The sequence below is a fragment of the Ochotona princeps genome, chromosome 6, assembly GCF_030435755.1.
Source record: "Ochotona princeps isolate mOchPri1 chromosome 6, mOchPri1.hap1, whole genome shotgun sequence".
NCBI classification, from domain to species: domain Eukaryota; kingdom Metazoa; phylum Chordata; class Mammalia; order Lagomorpha; family Ochotonidae; genus Ochotona; species Ochotona princeps.
The window spans coordinates 35,618,491-35,639,377 of record NC_080837.1 but is presented as its reverse complement, the minus strand read 5'-3'; the positions used below and the strand labels follow the sequence as shown (position 1 = coordinate 35,639,377).

The following is a 20,887-nucleotide window of genomic DNA, read 5'->3' as shown; positions in this document are numbered from 1 at the left end:
CTCCCTGCTTGTGGCCTGGGAAAGCAGTGGAGGATGGTTCAAAAGCCTGGGACCTTGCACACATGTGGGAGACACGGAAGAAGCTCTTCATTTCTGGCTTTGGATGGGCTCACCTCCAGCTGCTGCAGTCATTTTGGTAGTGAACCATCGGATGGAATCTGCTTTCTTGTCTCTCCTTGTCTCTGTAAATCTTTCTAATAAAAATAAACCTTAAAAAATTACCTGCTTAAAAACAAGACAGCAACTTGGAAATGTGATTATTTTTAAAGAGTATTTATATTATTTTTTCTTTTTCTCTCTTAACTTACATAATTTTCTAGTATAAAAAATGTGTGTACATATTTAAAATATCCATGATACAGTATATATGAAGTTTGAGAAATTTATTTTTTCATCTATTACAAGTGTAGAGAGAGAGGAAGAAAGAGACAGAAAGAAATTCCTACCACAGTTGGGGCTGCTGGGGCTGCACCAGGCCAAAGCCAGGAGCCTAGAACCTCGACAGCCAACAGCTGCACCGCAGGACACGTTAACAGGAGTCTGCATTGGAAGCAGAGCAGCCAGGACTTGAAAAGACAGTCTGGTTGAAGAAGTGGGGAGCCCCTGGCAGTGGCTTAACTGGGTATGCCACAATGCCCACAACATTTGTGTGCTTTTTAGAAGTTTACTAAACAAACTTTAACATTTCTATAAATTTCTGTTGCTTACCTGATCTTTTGTGGATACGGTCTTCTTAAAAACCTCTGCAAGTTCATACCTCTGAAGTAACAATAGCAAGAATCTGTTGGGATCCATTAAAGAGGCACCAATCTGTTTAAAAAAAAAAATGCTGCATCACTTTTTCTATGTACTAAATGAAGAGACATTTTGTCTCTGTTAATACTGCAAGAATATTAGTAATAAATTTTCAGAAGATAATGTAGTAGTTCTGTATCTCATATTTTCAGTTTAATGATAAGAAAATTTCATATAAAAATTAAAAACAACACAATATACTCTCTTATTACAAATATTATTTTAGGGCCCAGTGCAATAGCGTAGTGGTTAAAGTCCTCGCCTTGGCATGCGCCGGGATCCCATATGGGCACCAGTTCTAATCCCGGCAGCACAGCTTCCCATCCAGCTCCCTGCTTGTGGCCTGGGAAAGCAGTAGAGGATGGCCCAAAGCCTTGGGACCCTGCACCTGAATAGGAGACCCAAAAGAGCTCCAGGCTCCTGGCTTTGGATTGCCTCAGCTCCAGCCGTTGCAGTCACTTGGGGAGTGAACCATTGGACGGAAGATCTTCCTCTCTCTGTCTCTCCTCCTCCTTGTATATCTGTCTTTCCAATAAAAATAAATAAATCTTTAAGAAAAAAAAAAGAGTATTTTGGGCCTGGCGGCGTGGCCTAGCGGCTAAAGTCCTCGCCTTGAATGCCCCGGGATCCCATATGGCACTGGTTCTAATCCCGGCAGGTCCACTTCCCATCCAGATCTCTGCTTGTGGCCTGGGAAGGCAGTTGAGGATGGCCCAATGCTTTGGGACCCTGCACCCATGTGGGAGACCTGGAAGAGGTTCCTGGTTCCCGGCATCGGATCGGCGCAGTTACAGCTGTTGCGCTCACTTGGGGAGTGAATCATTGGACGGAAGATCTTCTTCTCTGTCTCTCCTCCTGTCTGTTTATCTGACTTTGTAATGAAAATAAACAAATCTTGAAAAAAAAAAGAGTATTTTAATGTAACTTAATGGGATACCTGAAGCATGATGATATCTTTATCATACATTTCTTCCCTGCACTTAACATCTTGGTAATAAAACACCTATAAAATAAAAGGTAGATGAAAAAGATGAGAACCTAAGAGAATTATTTACCCCCAGTTTAAAATACTTCCATTAAAAAGTAAGTAAAATTCTATATTAATTCTTAACACCATTTTTGTTCTAAGTAGTAACTTACAGGTTCTGTTTTTCTATCTATTGGGAAAAGCTCTGACAAAAAAAATTGTAAGATAGCATCTGATTGAGTAACATGGGAAGAGTAAATACCTTCAAGCGAATAGGTTAAAAGGAGAAATGGCTATAGGATCCCTAGAATTTTTACATCTATGAGTTTATCCTAAAGAACAGAAACAAATTCTTAGCAAAATAAATTCAGGGTAAAATTACATCTAAAATGTTTAGGAAATGAACACACTGACGATATAAACAGTAGACCTTGGCATACCTGGCTGATGAGAGAGAGTCCATTTCTTCGCCACATCTCAGCAACAACCTGAGCGACCAACACCAAACAACGCAAAGGGTATTCCACTAGTACCTCTACTTGGAAGTCCTCCTGAAACAGAGTGAGCTCAACTTCATCATTTTTTACAGAACTTGGGTGTGTCTCAGTTACCCCACTACATATTTCCTAGTTTTCTCCTCTATAAATTTGAAGGAATTGAACTAATTGTCTCACAAGTTCTTGGGACTCAAAGCTCAATGTATCATATGCAGTTATAATTGAGATAGACTAGAAGATGCAAAAGACAATTACTCAGTGGGTTTCAGAATATTTTCTTTCCCAGTTATCAACTAAGAAGTACTCAGAAACAGAGTTAAAGCAAATCAATAATTAGCAGAATCACTTACAAAAGGCACAAATTCATGTAGTCTTGAAACAGCACCCAGCCTGCTTAATCGTACATGAAGACCTAAATTCAAAAAGGAAAACATGAGAAAGCACTTAAACTTACTCAATTTAGTAGTGAACAAATCTGACAACTTGAGTGATTTGAATATACATTTAGATATGACATTTTAAAACGCAAAATACAATAACACCTGATTTTGAAATATATTACCAATCTACATGGGGTGTTCAAAAAGTTTTGGGGGGGTGGAGGAAGCATGTGATTGTGGCACAGCAGGTTAGGCTGCGACTCTGCACACCTGCATTCCCTATCAGAAAGCTGCTTTGCATCACGGCTGCTCTGTTTCTGATTCATCTTCCTTCTAAATGCATGCTTGGACCTATCCCTGCCAATTACAGTCTTTTGGGGAGTGAAATCAGAGGATGGATGACTTCTTTTTCTCATCTTTCTCTGTCATTCTCCTTCCCAAGAAGATGAAAACAGTTTTTTATTTTTTCAAAAATGTTCACCAAAAATGCATATGAAGAGGAAAAACTATCCAGGGATATTGAACATTTTTTTGATGAAAATAAATTTAACTCCTTATTTTATCCAAGAACTTTAAAACTTATTTTTCTGAAAATCAGAGACTGAGAGAGATTTTCCATCTGCTAGATTATCCCCAAAGGCCTAGAACAGCCAAAGCTGGGCTGGGCCAGGCTCAGGCCCACAGCATGGAACTCAATCTATGTCTCCTACGTGGATGACAGGATCTGACGACTTGAGTTTGCTGCTTTGCAGGATATGTATTAGCAAAAAACTGGAATGAGCAGCAGAGGCGGGACTACAGTCCAGACACTCCACATGGGACGTGGACACTCCAAGGTGTTTTAACTGCCCTGCCAAACACCATCAGCTCCTTCTTTTGAAATCTCCTTATAGGGGCTGCAGGCTGGTACAGCATCTCTGGAAATCAATATGGAGAACATTCAAACAACTCAAAATCAACATACCGTATGATCCAGCAATAGCACTCCTAGGAATATATCCAGAACACTTGTTTTATGAGAAACCAACATGCACTCCTATGTTCATAGCAGCAAAATCAGTAATTGCAAAAACATGGAAGCAGCCAAAATGCCCATCAGCAGACTATTGATGAGAAAGCTATGGTTCATCTACTCCATGGAATACTACTCAGCTATTAAAAAAAACAAAATGCAGTTCTTTGTGGCCAAATGGGCCAAACTGGAAACCATAATGCTAAGGGACATGAGCCAATCCCAAAAGGTTAAATACCACATGTTTGCCTTAATTTAAGATGATATGATGTTATGTATAACATGTTATGTTATGTATGTTATATGTTGTGTATAAACTAAAATTGAAATGTCAATGAGGTGGTCACAGAAGGTGGTTAAGAACTCGCATTTGCTTTTAACATATTGGTTACTCATTACTATGTCAATTAATTCCATAATGGTGTAAATTTTTGCTGATGGTTATGTTGGAGCTTTTAATTGATCGGGATGATACTCTGCTGGCTCTGCCTTCAGACCAGAGAGGGTATACCTAAGAAGCCGTTGAACTTGACTGGACAATAAGATGCTGGACTCTATGTTTGGTATATGCTTGCAATGCGGGAATCTCAACTGAACTTGAACTGTGGTTATGCAACAAGGTGGAGGAATCCACCATGGTGGGAGGGTTTGGGGAGGGGTGGGGAGAAGCCAAGTACCTATGAAACTGTGTCACATAATACAATGTAATTAATGAATTAAAAATAATAATAAAAAAATACACGAAACAAAAAAAATCTCCTTATATTTAAAATCTTACATTGTACCAGGTATGCTCATATATTATATAAAAATAATATGCCACCACTAAAATATGCTTACTTTGCTCTTAAGAATCAAGAGAAATGAAATCTAAGGGTTTTTTGAAATAAAAATAGAAGCAACACAAAAATCATGATAGCAATTATATATATATAAATATATATATATATAAAAAACAGGGGGGAATCCCAGCCTATATAAAAGTGTACCACATATTTCAGATCTCAAAATAAAAATATATTAAAAAAAACAGATAAAAGATGTAAAAACTGAAGCCAAAACTATAGAACTCTTGAAGCACAAAGGAAAAAGCTTTATGACACTGAATTTCATAATGATATCTTAGATCAAACACATAGGCAATAATCGGACCACTTCAAAAATTATTGTGCTTCAAAGAATTTCACCAACATAGTTAAAAAGGCAATCCATAAAATAGGAGAATTCCCACATGATTCTACAATTATATTTCTGGATGAATATCCAAAAGAATTAAATTAGCAGTATTATTCCCAATAGCCAAATTGTGGAAATGACTCATGTGCCCATCAATTGATGAAGGAACAAAATGTAGCATATTCATACACTGGAATATTATTCAGCCTTAAAAAGAGAATTCTAATACACATACAACAACAGAAATCAGAGCTGAGAATGCTATGCTAAGTGAACTAAGGTTAAAAAAAAAGTATGACTCCATTTGTAATAGGTACTAGAGTAGTCAACTCTAGACAGAAAATAGAATGTTAGTTGCCACAGGTGGTGTGTGTGCACTGGAGGAGCAGTTATTATTACTACTAATAATATATTTAAGATTTAGAAGTTTCATTTTTGGAAGATGAAAAGGCTCAAGAGATGAACAGGAAATTTTTGTTATATATATTTTACCATTAAAAATACTTCATTCAATAAGGTTATTTTTTTTTTTTAAAAAAAAAAGAAAGACCAACAGATGAAGGATCAACTAATACAGAAATTCAAATGCCTGAAGAAAATCAATGATTTCATTCTTTTAATGATGAAGAAACAGTGACACAGACAATACACTAGGTAGGAAGCAGGATTAGAATCCAGTCACAATGTTTGATCAGTTTAATCCTGAGTGAGCGATGAGTTACCACATTAGTCCTAAAGTGCGTACTGTAAGGATCCATTAGCGGACCAGACTAAAAAGGTTTAGGTGCACAAGCATCCTTAGACAGCCATCTGGTGACAGCTGTTAGGATGGTGGCAGCTGTAACTACAGTTTTCTGCCTGGAATAAGCATGTCTGCACAAAGTAAGCACAGAACCAGAACAGAAGTGATTTTACCACTCGGAATATGTGGAAAGCAGAGCAACCAGAGAGATACACGCAAAGCAAAAAACAAAACTCACCAGCAAGAGTCCTAGAGAGTGGCAGGTGTATGCTTACAAGATCCTCAGACACTCTGTAGGACTTAGTTTCCAAAGTATGACCACATAATTGCACTACTGTCTTGCTACCTGATAGGAAACTTGTACTGCACCTCATCACAGCTCTGTGACATTCTTTATAAGCCACTAGTAAGAGTTCTTCCTAAAAGGAAAATAAAAAACGCAAAAAAAAAAAAAAAAAAAAAAGAAAAGAGGACAAGTTACCTACTTTACCACTGATCATTCAATACTTACTAAATATGAGCACAAAATTATTCTACATAAAACTAGGGCTGCCTTAATAGGATCTGCAAAGCAACAGGAAATATAAGATACATACACATATAATCAATGCAAAATTTAGTATAGTTTAAATAGCTTAAACTAATTGTCTTAACAAGATAAAGAAAAGGATCACAAACAATTAGAAAAATGTTTCAGCAGCTTTTGAGTGGATTCTAAAAAATATACATAATTGAAGTTCAGGTCAGGGAAAGACGAGGAAAAGGTAGCAGCATTACAGCTAAGCAGATGTGTAGAACAAAGCTAAAACTAAGAGAAACCATAACTCCTGATCAGGCAGTAGAAGGAATAGAATCTAGATAAGTTCTAGGATTTATGGATAGAAGTAAGGAACAATCAAAGTAGAAATATTTCTTGGCATTGGCATGTGAGTACACTGATGGTGTCTAATGTGACAATACAGTCAACACACTTTTTCAAAAATGTGTTTGAAGTTAGAAGATAGGAAGTCTATAGAAGTCTACTGTAAAATGTATGTGTGAGGGCTAAAAGTCAAAACTAGAGTGAAACAATTAGGATAGTAACTAATGAGTTCACAGAAAATAAATTAGGATTATAAAGTAAGTTTTGGTTTAGGAAGAATCACATTTGGGCAAGTATGACAGGAAGAAAGAAGAGTCAAAGGTCACTCTCTGAGCCTGTGCAGTGGGGTAGCACACTATTCCTCCATCTGCAGCACCAGCATTCCATATGGACACTGGGTTTGAGTCCCAGCAGCTTCATTTCCAAATCAGTTCCCTGCTCATGGTCTGGGAAAGCAGCAGAGGATGGCTTAAGTCTTTCAGTCACTACACCCACACGGGAGACTTGGAAGAGACTCTGGCTCCCAGCTTCAGACCAGCCCAGTTTAGGCCACTGAGACCATTTGGAGAGGTAGACCAGCAGATGGAAAGCTATCTCTCTCTCTCTCTCTCTCTCTCTCTCTAGGAAACTCTGCCTTTCAAACAAAAATAAAATCTCTCTCTAAAAAAAAAAAAAAATGACTCTCTTGAAAAAATTATTCTTCATACTGGTTTTTACCTTGAAAAAGAATCCCAGGGTCAAACACATATTGGAACATTCTCTTTAGAATTATCACACTAATTAAAGGACTTAAAATATAGTAGCCTAGAAAGATTCTGTTTTGTTCAATCCCAAATTTCCCAAACTTACAAGAAATTTTTCCTCTCAAAACTTCAACTGATATTAAATACAAAACATTGTGGCTTTAAGATTTCCTATATGAACAGATGTATTAATAATAGTATCATTAGAACAATGGCAGTCAATGAGAAAATACAAATTGGAAATGGAAGGAAATGAGAACAAATCAATTTAAGACATTCTGAGCTTGAAAAATTAGTTTAAGAGCTGAGTAGGACTACAAACAGAAGTAATACTACAGCTTAGAAGAGTCATTTCTTGAAGACTTCATTAAGTGCAAGAAACAAAAGATCTGTAAGGAAAAGAATATTAAAGCAATGTCTTATTTAGCAAGCACAAAGAATGGGGGAGCATTACTGACTGAAATGGCTAACCACTGATAGATTAGGATAATGCAGATATGTCACAATTAAAGGGGAAAAGGGTTTAAGAAGGTGAATGTATTCTAGTGAACGCAAGGCTACAGAAAGTCAAACACAAGAATTAAAAAAAAAAATTGGCTATTAAATGGATCCCTTGAGATTCTTTTGGAAACATAATTTGTCAATCACTAAGGGCAGAATCAGACACTAAAGAAATATTCGCAGCTAGTGAGTGAAGACAGTAAATGTAAATGACTTGAGAAGCTTTAGGAAATGTGCATATGAACAATAAACACTTCATCCCCTCTTCCAGCAATTATATGTGTCCCTAACACGGGTGAGGGGAAGAAAAAAAACATGTGCTGTAATCACTAGACAATCTTTCTTTCAAGTACATTGCACCTGTCAGATTACCACTCTGAATCTGACCGATTGCTGGTGGCAAAGCAGAAGGGAATGGAAGAAGAGAGAGAAGACAGTTCACAGATGGTAAAGAAAGGAAGCTTTGTGATGGGTGCTTTAAGGAAAGAGGAATCCTGTGCATTTATAGGAAACCTAAGTGAAGACAACTAAGGAGGCAGAGTACAAGAAAAGCATAGTGACAGCTGAACCAAGAGTCTAGGCAGATGCTGGGCTAGAAAGACACAAAAACGAGACCAACAGTTCAGGACAGAGGAACATAGTCAGTGAACAGATTATGGCACCAGGTACAGAAAAACTAAAAGGAATTTCACTCAGATCATCTTAATCTTCTCTAAAACAAAATTAATGAGATCACCTTCTCTAAAGGGAAGCTGAGGTGAGATTATATGTTTAGAGAGTTATGGTCTAAAATAACTGCTCAAGGAAATACATTAATTCAACAATTTTAAAAAACCTTTTCTTTACTTGAGAGAGAGAGAGAAGGAAAGAGAACAAGCAAGTATGTACTTCAATCCACTGGTTCATCCTCCAAATGTCTGCCAACAGTCCCTAGGTAGGGCCAAAACCAACTAACTACGAATTGAAGCCAGGTCTCCCACATGGGTAGCAGGAACCACTACTGCTCCCTGCTAGATCCTACATTAGCAGAGAACTAAAGTTAGGAGTTGATCCAGTAGCAAACCCAGACCCTGTATCATGGGACATGAGCATCTTATCCTAACTTGTGTCTTAATCACCACACGAAAGGTCCACTGCTACTTCTGTATTTTGAAATTAATTTCCTCAATGGATTGACAATATAACAAAGCTTTTGACTTAATACGTATCTATTCTCTCCATTCTTCAAATATTTAAAAGTCCATGTACCCCTATTAATAATTATTAATATTCATTTTCCAACAAATAAATGTGCATGTGACTATAAACATGTTTTTATTTTAACCCTGACCAATTTCTCAAAATTAGCAAAATTACTGCAGGACACATTATTTTTAATTAGGTATAGGAAATTAGATATTCTGCCTAAAAATCAGATAAGACAAGCTTTAAATATGACACTATATAAATAAAAGTTTTCATGAAAGAAGCCACAACATAAAATTCTATTACAAAAACTATTACAGCATTTAAAAGGCATTGATCCCATCAACAAAATCTTACATCACAAGCACACCACTCTTGGAACATGAGTAAAATATTCTTCAGTTGCATCTGTATAGCAATGGCAGCCTCCCAGTCAGGATCCACTTCAATGTGTTGTCCAACCTGCCTTCTGATTTCTTCCATTCCCTACAAGAAAAGATTAGTCAACACAAATGCATATGGTCCATTTTCTTTACTTCTCTACTGACAATATGCAAAACTGCCAGGATTCACATTTATATATGCAAAGTATTTAAACATGGTTGTTTCATCAGGTCAGAATATGTAGTTTAATTCCCAGCTCTCAGGGTACAGCTCAGGAGTAGAACATCTGATCACAGTTCCCAGCTCTGTCTGGAATTTCGAGCTATTTCTGTGAAATACATCTAAGCTCTAGTTCCCTTGTAAGTAAAAAGGGAATAATAAGCTTAACTAGAATAAGGCTGCTGTAAAAGTTCAAGAGTGAAAACGCATGTAAAATGCTTGGTACACCCTTATCACATGTGAGCATTTGACACATAAACAGCAGTAGTAAACTAAAATATATGGAAAATACATGAAAGCAGCTGCAGGTCAGTGTTTCAATCTTATTTCTGCTTTGCTTGATAAATTCTTTCTCATACAAAAAACCTACTCGTTTTCAAAAGATTTAAAAGAAGACCAGGTTTAAACTTTTTTTTGAGCAGAAAGATAATTTATCTCAATAGAACAAACAAACAGGGCCCGGCGGCGTGGCCTAGCGGCTAAAGTCCTCGCCTTGAAAGCCCCGGGATCCCATATGGGTGCCGGTTCTATTCCCGGCAGCTCCACTTTCTATCCAGCTCCCTGCTTGTGGCCTGGCCTGCACCCGCGTGGGAGACCCGGAAGAGGTTCCAGGTTCCCAGCTTTGGATCGGCGCAGCACTGGCCGTTGCGCTCACTTGGGGAGTGAATCATCGGACGGAAGATCTTCCTCTCTGTCTCTCCTCTTCTCTGTATATCTGACTTTGTAACAAAATAAATAAACCTTAAAAAAAAAAGAACAAACAAAACAGCTTAAAAACAACTACAGAATTTACAAATAAACTGGTACAAAATAAATAAAAGACTGCAAATCTACAACATCATTTGAGTTACAAAATGCATTCACCATGACAACCAGCTTAGGAAACCTATACACGGCATTTGTGCTTCCACAGGTTCATGTACACAGCTCGGGACACCGTGTGCAGAAAGCTTCACTGCTCGGAAGTATGAAACGTACACTATGACACAGCATGCAAGGACTGGGGGGATACACATCACACAGCAGGGCAGACTGGAGGGCCAAGGCAATGTTGGCACACACACAACCTCCAAACCAAGAAAAGGCATGTAAGAGCCCAGGCGGGCAGGCAGCTTCCAAGTTCCAGAGACAGACTCTGCCATCCCACATGAGAAGCACAGGCTGTCTTGCTGGGCCGGACAGTTGGAGGCGCTGGTCTCCCAACCCACTGCAACACTGCTTAGGCAAAGAGATCCAGGCACCAACAAACTGCCTCAAACACTCTAAGGAGGGACACAGGAGGCTGTGTCACAGGTAGGAGGTCATGGTCAGCCTCCTCCCAGACACTGGTCATCAGGAAGTGGGTGGGGAGGCTAGGGCCAATGTCAGAGCAACAACCAGTTCATAAAACACATATGTTATCATCCTCTACACAGCCTAGGTTCCAATACTGACACTGCTGTGACAGGTGGGTATGCATAATACATAACATAAAGCTCATACAATGGGTTTAAAGGATTTAAAGGACCAGGTTTGAATTTTTCAAAATAAATTTTTCTCACTGATGCAGAATTATCATACCTGCATACAAGTAAGAATCTTCAAAAACGATCGAAAACCTTCCAGGAACTGCAGTCTTAGTGTTTCTGTCCATATTGTGGGCTTGCTGATTAGTATATATCTATTATTTCAAGAAAGAAAGAAAGAAATACTTCCATTATTTTGAGGTAATTTTAAGATTCCCAGGTTACAGACAATGCTAATTTATCAAAATTACAAATTCCAATTTCTTAAGATAAATAGACTCTCTGGGCAGAGCTAGAATCCTTTGTTCTATTTTACTTTAAATAAGCAACAAAATGTGAATGGTTTAAAAGCAACAGACACCAAAGCTAAGCCTGACTTCCTTACACATTGTGTTTTCGGGCGTTAGCTTGATGAAATGAACCCAAAACCAACCCATCTTGTCATGGCTAACCATGGAAATCACAGTACAGACCTCCCATCATTCAAAGGCCCAGCTCAAGTCCTTCCAGCCCTGGGTTTGGAATCAGTTTCCTACCTCCAGGCTCTCATGACTCTGTACCTGGAAGGATCTAAGCAACTATGTCATCCTGGCTTGCACATCAGGCTATACTAGCTTCAAAGGATAAATAGACTCATTTCAGCTTACAACTTATAAGATCAATATTTCTTTTTTTTTTTTTTCTGCTGTAGACAGAAAAGTTTATTTGCAAAGGGACCAGGTGAGCAGGGAAGGGCGAGGGAAGGGGAAGCACCTCCAGAGAGAAAGCCGGGAAGTGGGGTGCCTCTCGAAAGAGGAGGGAGAGAGAGACACCCAAGATCAATATTTCTTTTGGCCAAAAAAACAATGACTGGTTTCACATCTAATGTTTATCATGGGATTGTTTCTCAGGAAGCATTCATTAACAATTATGAAAAATTAATTCATAGTCAATCAAAATAATTGGCTCTTATATAAGATATTGAGAACATAAACAAGAACAAGATTCATTCTGTGCTTGAAGTTGAAAGTGCAGTAGAGAAAACAGACACCTATTGTGAACACTGAAATCCAATGCCAAGCACTAAAGTTTGTAAGAAAGGCATATGGTTAAGTCCCAGAGGGAATGTAAGGGAGCAATTTGGTTTAGAAAACACATACTTTTCACAAATGGGACACAGGAACTGGTTAGAGTGTTAGAAATACACTGTTATAGGCCTGGTATGATAGCCTAGCAGCTAAAGACCTCGACTTGCATATGCCGGGATTCCATATGGGTGCTGGTTCTAACCCCAGCAGCCCTCCTTCCCATCCAGTTCCCTGCTTGTGGCCTGGGAATGCAGTTGAGGACAGCCCAAGACTTTGCAACCCTGCACCCGTGTGGGAGACCCGGAAGAAGCTCCTGGCTTCGGATTGGCTCAGCTCCAGCCGTCGCGGCCGCTTGGGAAGTGAACCATCGGACGGAAGATCTTCCTCTCTATCTTCTCCTCTCTGTATATCCACCTTTCCAATTAAAAAAACATATATATATATATATATATATATATATATATATATATATATATATAGTTACTTTAAAAGTTTATTCATTTATTTATTTGAAAGGAAAACTAGAGTCTTTCTCTGTTTGCTCCCTTTCTCTATCATTTACCTGTTTACTCCCCAAATGGCCACAACAGCCAGGAAGATTCGGTCAGGCTGAAGCTAGGAGCTTCCTCTCAGTCTCCTGGTAGAATATAGGCTAGTACCAACAAACATATCTTCTGCAGAGATATAGTCAAAACAGAGAAGTAGGATATATATATGGCTGACTACGGAAAACTATGAAGTCTAAAATACAATACGAATTAGTAGTGATTGTGAACTTACGTAAATTAGTTTTTTTTTTTTTTTATTGGAAAGGCAGATATACAGAGAGGAGGAGAGACAGAGAGGAAGATCTTCCGTCTGATGATTCACTCCCCAAGTGAGCGCAATGGCTGGAGCTGAGCCCATCTGAAGCCAGGAGCCAAGGGCTCTTCCGGGTCTCTCATGCAGGTACAGGGTCCCATGGCCTTGGGCTGTTCTCAACTGCTTTCCCAGGCCACAAGCAGAGTGCTGGATAGGAAGCAGGGCCGCCAGGATTAGAACTGGCACCCATACGGGATCCCAGGGCATGCAAGGCGAGGACTTCAACCACTACGCTATCACACCGGGCCCTTAAATTAGTTTTCAAGAAGAAATAGTCAATGAGGAAAGTGATTACAGAAAAATAAGATGTGACTGCAAAGTTTCTATAAAACAATAAAATAGGGCCTAATAATTATTTGCTAAACAAAGGTATTTCTGACAAATCTTCAGGCTATATTTCAGAGTACACTCCTATGTTTTCTGTGAGGTCTACCTTAAGTATTATAAATGGTTCATGAATTTGACAGGCAAATAGTCCCTGGGCACAAATTCCAGTTCTGCCCTTACTTTTATGACCTTCACCAAGTAATTATAACCTACAAATCAATATTTTAACACCTACCTTATAATCAAGACTTAAATGAGATTAAATAAGCAAGGCTCTGTGGCCTACAGCAGCAGCCCACCAAGAAATTTCACGGCATCTTTTTGAGGCTGAATTATATGGTATCTACTGAGTGGTTGCTCAAAATACTTTGGTGTCCCCTTGCTCATGCCACAAAAGGTATCTACAAGTATACCTTAGAAGCTTCGGGCATTTAGCCAAGCAGTTACAATGCCTGTGACAAGCATCTAAGAACTTGGGTTAGACACCCAGCTCCAACTCCCAGCTCTAACTTCCTGCAGGGGACAGTGATGATGGCTTAAATAACTGGGTTCCTAGCTTAGATCTGATTTTCTGACACTAAGCTTTGATTTGGCCAGACATTACAAGCATTTGGAGAGTGAACAAGGTGGAGGCTAGTCCTCTGATTTACATAAAATTTAAAAAGATTTTTAATTCACAGAAAAAAAGATGTGTGTTTTGGTGTGAAAATGTGAGTCCATGCATATTTTTTTCATAATTCTTTGAAGGCATCTTCATTCCCTTCTTTATTAAGTTGACTTTTATAACTCAGTAAGAATCCTTCTCTTATCACATATGCAGTACCATTTAATTTCTGTGGGGATTGGTTGGAGCATGCTTGAGCTGTGTTTCTAAGCAGTTACATATAATCTATGTATATCCTACCAAGTGTTTTACTTACAGTCTAGACCCAAAACCAGCACTCTGAGACAATATGCAGTCATCCCAAACAGTGTCTCAAATGCTATGCAAAATGCCCACCTTATCCTATACACTTTAAATCAGCTCTAAACTACTTACTACACCTAACACATTGTAAATGTTATATAAATAGCTGTTATATTGTACTATTCCCGGAAGAAGAACAGGAACAAAAAGCCTGTACATATTTAATACAGATGCAATTCTTTTTTTCCAAATATTTTTGATCCATGGAAGCAGAACTGTGGATTCAAAGAGGCAATGACATTGAACATTAAACAATCATCATTCTTCACTCACTTACAAGGTTTACTCTGAATTGAAATAAGCACACTCTGTTTAACAAGTGCCCTCACCTTCTGACTCCAACAACTTACTTTAGATCACATATGACTGCATATACTCTTCCCAGTTTGTCCTGGCTATAACCCTGGAAATTGAATTTATTGTTCCTGTCCAAGTACTCAGGTAAAACTTCTAGAAGTGTTTCAGTAATGACAGAGATAACGTTCTGCTCTTCAATAAGATGTCGAGCCTGTAGAATATTTCAAGAACATTATTTTTAGGATTAACACATCATACTATCAACTTCATTTATTTATTCATTTGACTGGCAGTAGGTACCTACTAATAAATATTTAATGAGCATTAAACAGTGCTTAGTCTCACAAAATATCAACTACTAAGTATTCACTTTCTAAAGGGAAAAACTCTCTCCTTTTCAGTAAGTAAAAAAAATCTTGTGTCTGGATACCCCATATCTAGACTATACAGCTTATCTAGTAAATGTTTATCATCATAATCATAATCTATGCAAGGGAAAAAAAAGATTTCCATAACGTACTATCTTTCTTAGCCTCTCCTTCTCATCCTCAACCAGTTTCCCTTCTCATCATTTCTCTAACATATGGAAAAGGGGAAGGAGAAGTACTTTATAAAATTGTCCAGAATAAATAGCTAAAAGCAGTAAAAAACAAAGGAAAAAAGAAACGCCCCTCTCTTCTTACAGACTTGTGCAGCACCATCTCACACAGATGCTTGACACGCAGAGCTGCCCCTTCCTTAATTTTACCTTATGTTACTGATCCCCGCTGCCCTCCCGCAACAACAAATAAAGAACAACAGAACAATTTGGGGTTTGCTTGCTTTTTAAGCTTTAATGTCAAAAAAGTGGAGCCAGAAAGTGAGAAAAGTGGATGTAAATTGTAAGGATTGGGACATTTAGACAAAAGTAACACCTAATTATCTAGTCCTTTAGGCATCAAAGTACTGTTCTCATGCAGAGAGTGCTTAAGCTTACCTGATCAATCTTTAAGTGAAATTTTTAAGTTATACTTAGACTGAAAGGAATTATCTGACGCTTACCAGAGTAGGAACAGTAAACATCTGGACTGAGAGTGCAGTCACGGAGATACTCCTGTCATGGTCATCACTGATGTATTCTTTCTGCAGCTGTTTATAATACTAAAAAACACACATGGGAAGTCAACCACAAATTATTGCTCATAACTTCTAAAATCCAGTTTTAGTAACTTCTTCAAGTCTACTTATATTTGTAAAATGACAAATAGTAACAAAATTCCACTTAAAGGAAGATATCCTTGTCAACAGAAATATCCTAGAAAGAGTAACAGATCAGACCAAATATAAATTCAATTGCCTGATCCAGTCAAGTTTGTGGAACTCTAAAGAGAAAGTTAACTGAAAACACAGGTAAAAATCACAAAATGCAGTTCATTCTTTCTCTAGTCATTTATCTATGCTGGAACATAGTTAATTGAAAAGCAAGCCTGATATGTTAGCAGAACAAAAATAACAAAAACAGATGTTTGAAATATCTATTCTGTATAAGCAGCACTGGAAACTTATATCTAATTTTATTGTGCAAAATTCCCAGAGTCTAAGAGTAAACCATGGTACACAAACTAAGTAAAAAACCAAATAAATAAAATCTAAAGGCATATAGCCTTTGTACAAGAAAACACACTTAATTCTGTACTAGATCATACATATGGCCCAATATTCTATTTCTGAAGAGTTGTTGACATTATGAATTGCCAGCACTACATATGTTGCAAATGTTACTTTTAGTAATCTGTTTACAAAGTTCAGGGGTTGTGGGTATTTTATCCCATTGTGTTCCACGCCTGTAACAAGCATTGCTCTCTCTCTGCCTCTAATTGTATCCTGGCACCTATCTCTGCCCAGTATTATACCTGACACATCTCCTATGACTCAATCAGAGGAACCCAACAAGTACAAGGTCAACAGGTTTGTGAAAAACAAAACAAAAAGCTACGTTTATTTTAGTTTAAAAAAATTTTTTAGGTCCACCAATGAAGTTTTTCCATAATATGCATGTTTCACAAATTTTTCAAAGATGCCTCAACATGCATAGATTTCAAAATTTTTTGCACTACAATGAATATAACTTTGAATTCTATTTTCTACAAACTTTGTTTCTTTTGTATTTTTCTTCTTCTTCTTTTTTTCCCCCTGTTTGCTGGTTCACTTCCCAAATGGCCACAATAGCCAGGGATGGGCCAGACAGAATCCAGGAGCTTAAAACTCCTTGTGAGTTTCCCATGAAGATGGCAGGAGCTCAAGTATTTGTGCATCTTTCCCTGCTTTTCCAGGTATATTAGCAGGGAGCAGGATGGGAAGTGGAACATTAGAGAATCAAACTAGTATTCATATGGGATGCTGGCATGGCAGGTAGTATGGCTTAACTTACTACTGCCACAATGTCAGTCCTTCAACCAATTTTCTGGAATACCCTTGTATTTATTGGATATTTTGTAGGAGGCAAAGTAGAAGATTCAGAGAAATCCTTGTTATGTTGTAACCAGCAATCTAACTTGTGACACAGACAAAAAGACACAAAAACGTAAGGGGCATACCACACAACAAAACAGTATTTTTTTCTGTAAGATTTAACTTCATGTCTTAAACAATATAATCAATTAAATATAACTCTTGACTACCTCTATCTAATTTCTATGTAGCTTTACCTGGGGTATCTAAATCTGCTTCCTGCTATGCCTTTCAGTTAAGCATTTCTACTCATTATAATTTTAATAACTGGCAAACAATTAGAAGGAACAAACACTTTTGTGAATGTGACAACCTACCTTTTCTCTCTGTTAGGTGAACATGTCTTCTTCTACACTTTTCCTAAGACTGATAGTTTCCATACTAACCAAAGCTGCTTGTGAAAGCCTTTACATGAAACAAATAATGGACTTCTTTCTTCTACAGATGTATTTATTTGAAACTCAGAATTAAAGAGAGGGAAAGATAGAGGAAGAGAGACAGTTCATCTGCTCCTTCACTCCCCAAATGGCTGCAGCAAGCCAGCACTGCGACAGGCTGAAGCCAGCTTGGTGAGGGTCCCCCACGTAAGTGACAGGAGCCCCAACATTTGGTCCATTTTCTCCTGCTTTCTCAGGCTACTAGCAGGGAGCTAGACCTGAAGTAGAGCATTTTGAGACATGAACTTGTGCCATATGGGACACTAGTATTGCAAGTGATGACTTTATCCATTATACCACAACACTGCCCCAAAATAATAGACTTTGGATAAAGAAATTAGTCATAAAAACCAATTCTTTTGATTCATAATTATCCCTTGTCTTCATGGTTATTCCACTAATACAAACTGTTTCCCGGGCCTAGCATAGTAGCCTAGTGGCTAAAGTCCTCGCCTTGTTTGTGCTGGGATCACATATGAGTACTGGACGGTGTCCTGACTGTTCCACTTCCCATCCAGCTCCCTACTTGTGGCCTGGGAAAGCAGTTAGAAGATGGCCCAAACCCTTGGGACCCTGCATCCACGTAGGAGACCTGGAAGAAGCTCCTGGCTCCTGGCTTCAGATTGCCTCAGCTTCAGTGGTTGCAGCCAAGTGGGGAGTGAATCAGCAGATAGAGGAATTTTCTCCTTCATTCTGTAAATCTGACAATCCAACAAAATAAATAAATAAATAAATCCTTTTAAAAAAAACTGCTTTCCATTTCTACTTTTTAATCTATTTATACAAAGCAATTACCTTCACAAATTCCATAGCAAAGAATTTTTTATACTCCATCTCCATAAAAAAACTGCTGAAGATCAATTCATGAAGGATCTTACGGGCACCTACACATCATTTTAATGAGGGAGGCAGCATCAAAGAAAAAAACAAAATACCAGCTGTTACGCAAGGCAAGATACCATGAAAACATTTTACATGCTAATATACTTCAAGGACTCTAAAATATAAACAGATGTATTGCATTAACATTCAATAGGTAGCATTTTAAATCCATACATTCAATTGCCTTTTCCCTCTTTTTGTACCCTTCCTGCCACGTAGACTTCCTAAATTTTACCCTTCCACAACCCTTATTTACTTTCATTCTATTCCATTTAAAACTATTCTAACACTGTACTTTTTCTTCTCTATACCCTTTAATCTTTCTGCTTTTACTTGTTGTTCATTTAGATTTTAAAACAAAAGCTAGCATAGCGTTAATAACAGCAATAATCCATGAATACATACATACTCTTCTAACTGGACCTAAGTGAAATAAAAGGTAGAATACTATTTATTTATTTATTGAATTGCTAACTATTTATTTAGCTTAAGCCTCACACATAGTATTATATCAATCAAGATCACAGATAGGTCATTAATTTATAAAGGATAAAGGCACAGTTCTACAAGAAGGTTATAATCTTTCGATTCCTGGCAAGCAGCATAAGCAAAGGTCTACTCACCTTTATAAAGCTTTGCATCCCAAAGCATTAATCTGCTTATGAGACACGGATTCTCAGAGCCAGGTTCTTCTCTAAGGCATGCCTGGCAAAAGATCTGCCTAAAATCACCTACAAACACAAGAAGTAAATTCTTCTAAAATTACCTGTTCTACAACAGCATGCTAAAAGATCAAAACTAACTCTCCCATGCTTAATGTCAAGAATAATTCTAACAACATAGTAAACTTGATGCAAATAACAAGATTCAATAATGAGCATTTTTAAATCTAAGCCTGAAAATTAATCAAAATAAAGCAAAAAAAGAAATTTTGATTTATGCACACTAACATTTTTAAATTTTGCTACAAAATCACAGTTTTGATCAGAAATACTAAAAATAGATTACATACTTACTTGAATAGCTCATAATTTTGTTCATCCAGGAGCCAAGACGCAAAGCAAATTTCTGATGAGCCATGACATCAGAGTGTAATACTTCTACATGAAGTGGATGCTGAGAGACATTTTCTGAATGACTCTACAAATGATACACGTTAAAAACAAAATTAGTATTTCAATTTTACTTTTAACTAAATGATCTCTGAAAAAGAAAGAAAGAATTCATATAACCATGTCAGTTCTAACTCCCTGAACCGAAGTATTTCAATCCTATCTTTAGGATGTCAAACTACTTCAACAGGATGATCATTCTAATCCTTCTACATAAGCTTCCATAATGTACACATTTATCTCTCTTTCTTTAAAGATTTGTTTGTTATTGGAAAGTAAGATTTATAGAGAGAAGGAGAAACCGAGAAAAGGTCTTGTATCTGCTGGCACACCCCCCAAGTGGCTGCAACCACGAGAGCTGAACAAGTTCGAGGTAAAAACCAAGGAGCTTCTTCCAGGTCTACCACACGGGTTCAGGGTTCCAAGGCTTTAGGCTATCTTCCACTGCTTTCCCAGGTCACAGTCAGGGAAGTGGAAGGGGGTGAAGCAGCCAACACATAAACTGGCACAGATATGTGATCCCAGCACATGTAAGGCGCAGATTTTAGCCACTAGGCTACCACGCCAGGCCTGCTCATGCACATATTTCTTAAAACTCTCTTTGGAGCCACTTTGTGACACAGCAAGTTAGGCCTCTGCCTGCAATGCTGGCATCTCATATGAGTGCCAGTTTGAGTTCCAGCTACTCCACTGTGAATCCAGCTCCCTGCCTGGGGCACCTGCCACCCATATGGGAGACCTGAGTAGTATTCATAGCTTCTGGCTTTGGCCTGGCCCATCTCTGGCTACTGCAGCTGTTTAGAGAACAAACCAGCAGAAAAATGAAGAATTTTCTCTCTCTCTCTGTCTCTCTCTGTAGCCTGGCCTTTCAAATATCCTTTGTCCCTCATAACCTGTAACGTTACCTTGATGTCTTCCTTTGCTTCCTGACAAACAGAATAAGCACCTGCTTTAACAGCTCGACGACCCTGATGTAAGAAAGAGATGAGAATTAGGTAATGGAGCAATAACCACAATCAGTAAATAACAACAGGTAGCATGTCCTCAACAACATTCTTAATATCCCAAAGACCTAATGAACTCTCAATGATAAATCATCAGTTGACTATCTAAAAGTTCTAAGACTCTAGGACAGTACCTAGCAGACACACATATATACTAAATACCTTTATGCAGCCTCAAAATATTCAGTACCCGTAGGAAAGAACTGCTGTAATTTAGGATATTAAGGATGCCAGTTCTTTATTTATTGTGATGGACTTTGTATTTATTTTAGATATTAATTTAGATTTGTTTACTAAATTGCTGCTATGTATTTTGGTACATTCACAAATGAATTTAGAGTTCTTCAATGTGTTCTACAATATTTTTGTGATCCACTAACGTGTTGAGAGTATAATCAGGCTACTAATTCCTTCCCACCTGAGGTGGCCAAGTAGGTACCTACAGGATTTCCTGGTAACTCATCCTTTTACCCTT

The 20,887-nt window shown here is 37.9% G+C and overlaps 1 protein-coding gene across 1 annotated transcript in view; it reads right to left on the bottom strand.

The window, feature by feature from the left end:
• The window catches only part of UBR1 (ubiquitin protein ligase E3 component n-recognin 1), a 124,052-nt gene that overhangs the window by 60,153 nt on the left and 43,012 nt on the right, over positions 1–20,887 (bottom strand). The window contains exons 7-19 of the mRNA XM_004578138.3: positions 20,314–20,376; positions 19,313–19,436; positions 18,920–19,027; positions 18,210–18,298; positions 15,529–15,627; positions 14,541–14,698; positions 11,024–11,123; positions 9,218–9,346; positions 5,808–5,988; positions 2,610–2,671; positions 2,203–2,313; positions 1,733–1,798; positions 709–810 (exon numbers count right to left, since the gene is read on the bottom strand). Coding sequence (XP_004578195.2) covers positions 709–810; positions 1,733–1,798; positions 2,203–2,313; positions 2,610–2,671; positions 5,808–5,988; positions 9,218–9,346; positions 11,024–11,123; positions 14,541–14,698; positions 15,529–15,627; positions 18,210–18,298; positions 18,920–19,027; positions 19,313–19,436; positions 20,314–20,376 — 1,392 coding nt within the window. The remainder of the gene's footprint in view (positions 1–708; positions 811–1,732; positions 1,799–2,202; positions 2,314–2,609; positions 2,672–5,807; positions 5,989–9,217; positions 9,347–11,023; positions 11,124–14,540; positions 14,699–15,528; positions 15,628–18,209; positions 18,299–18,919; positions 19,028–19,312; positions 19,437–20,313; positions 20,377–20,887) is intronic.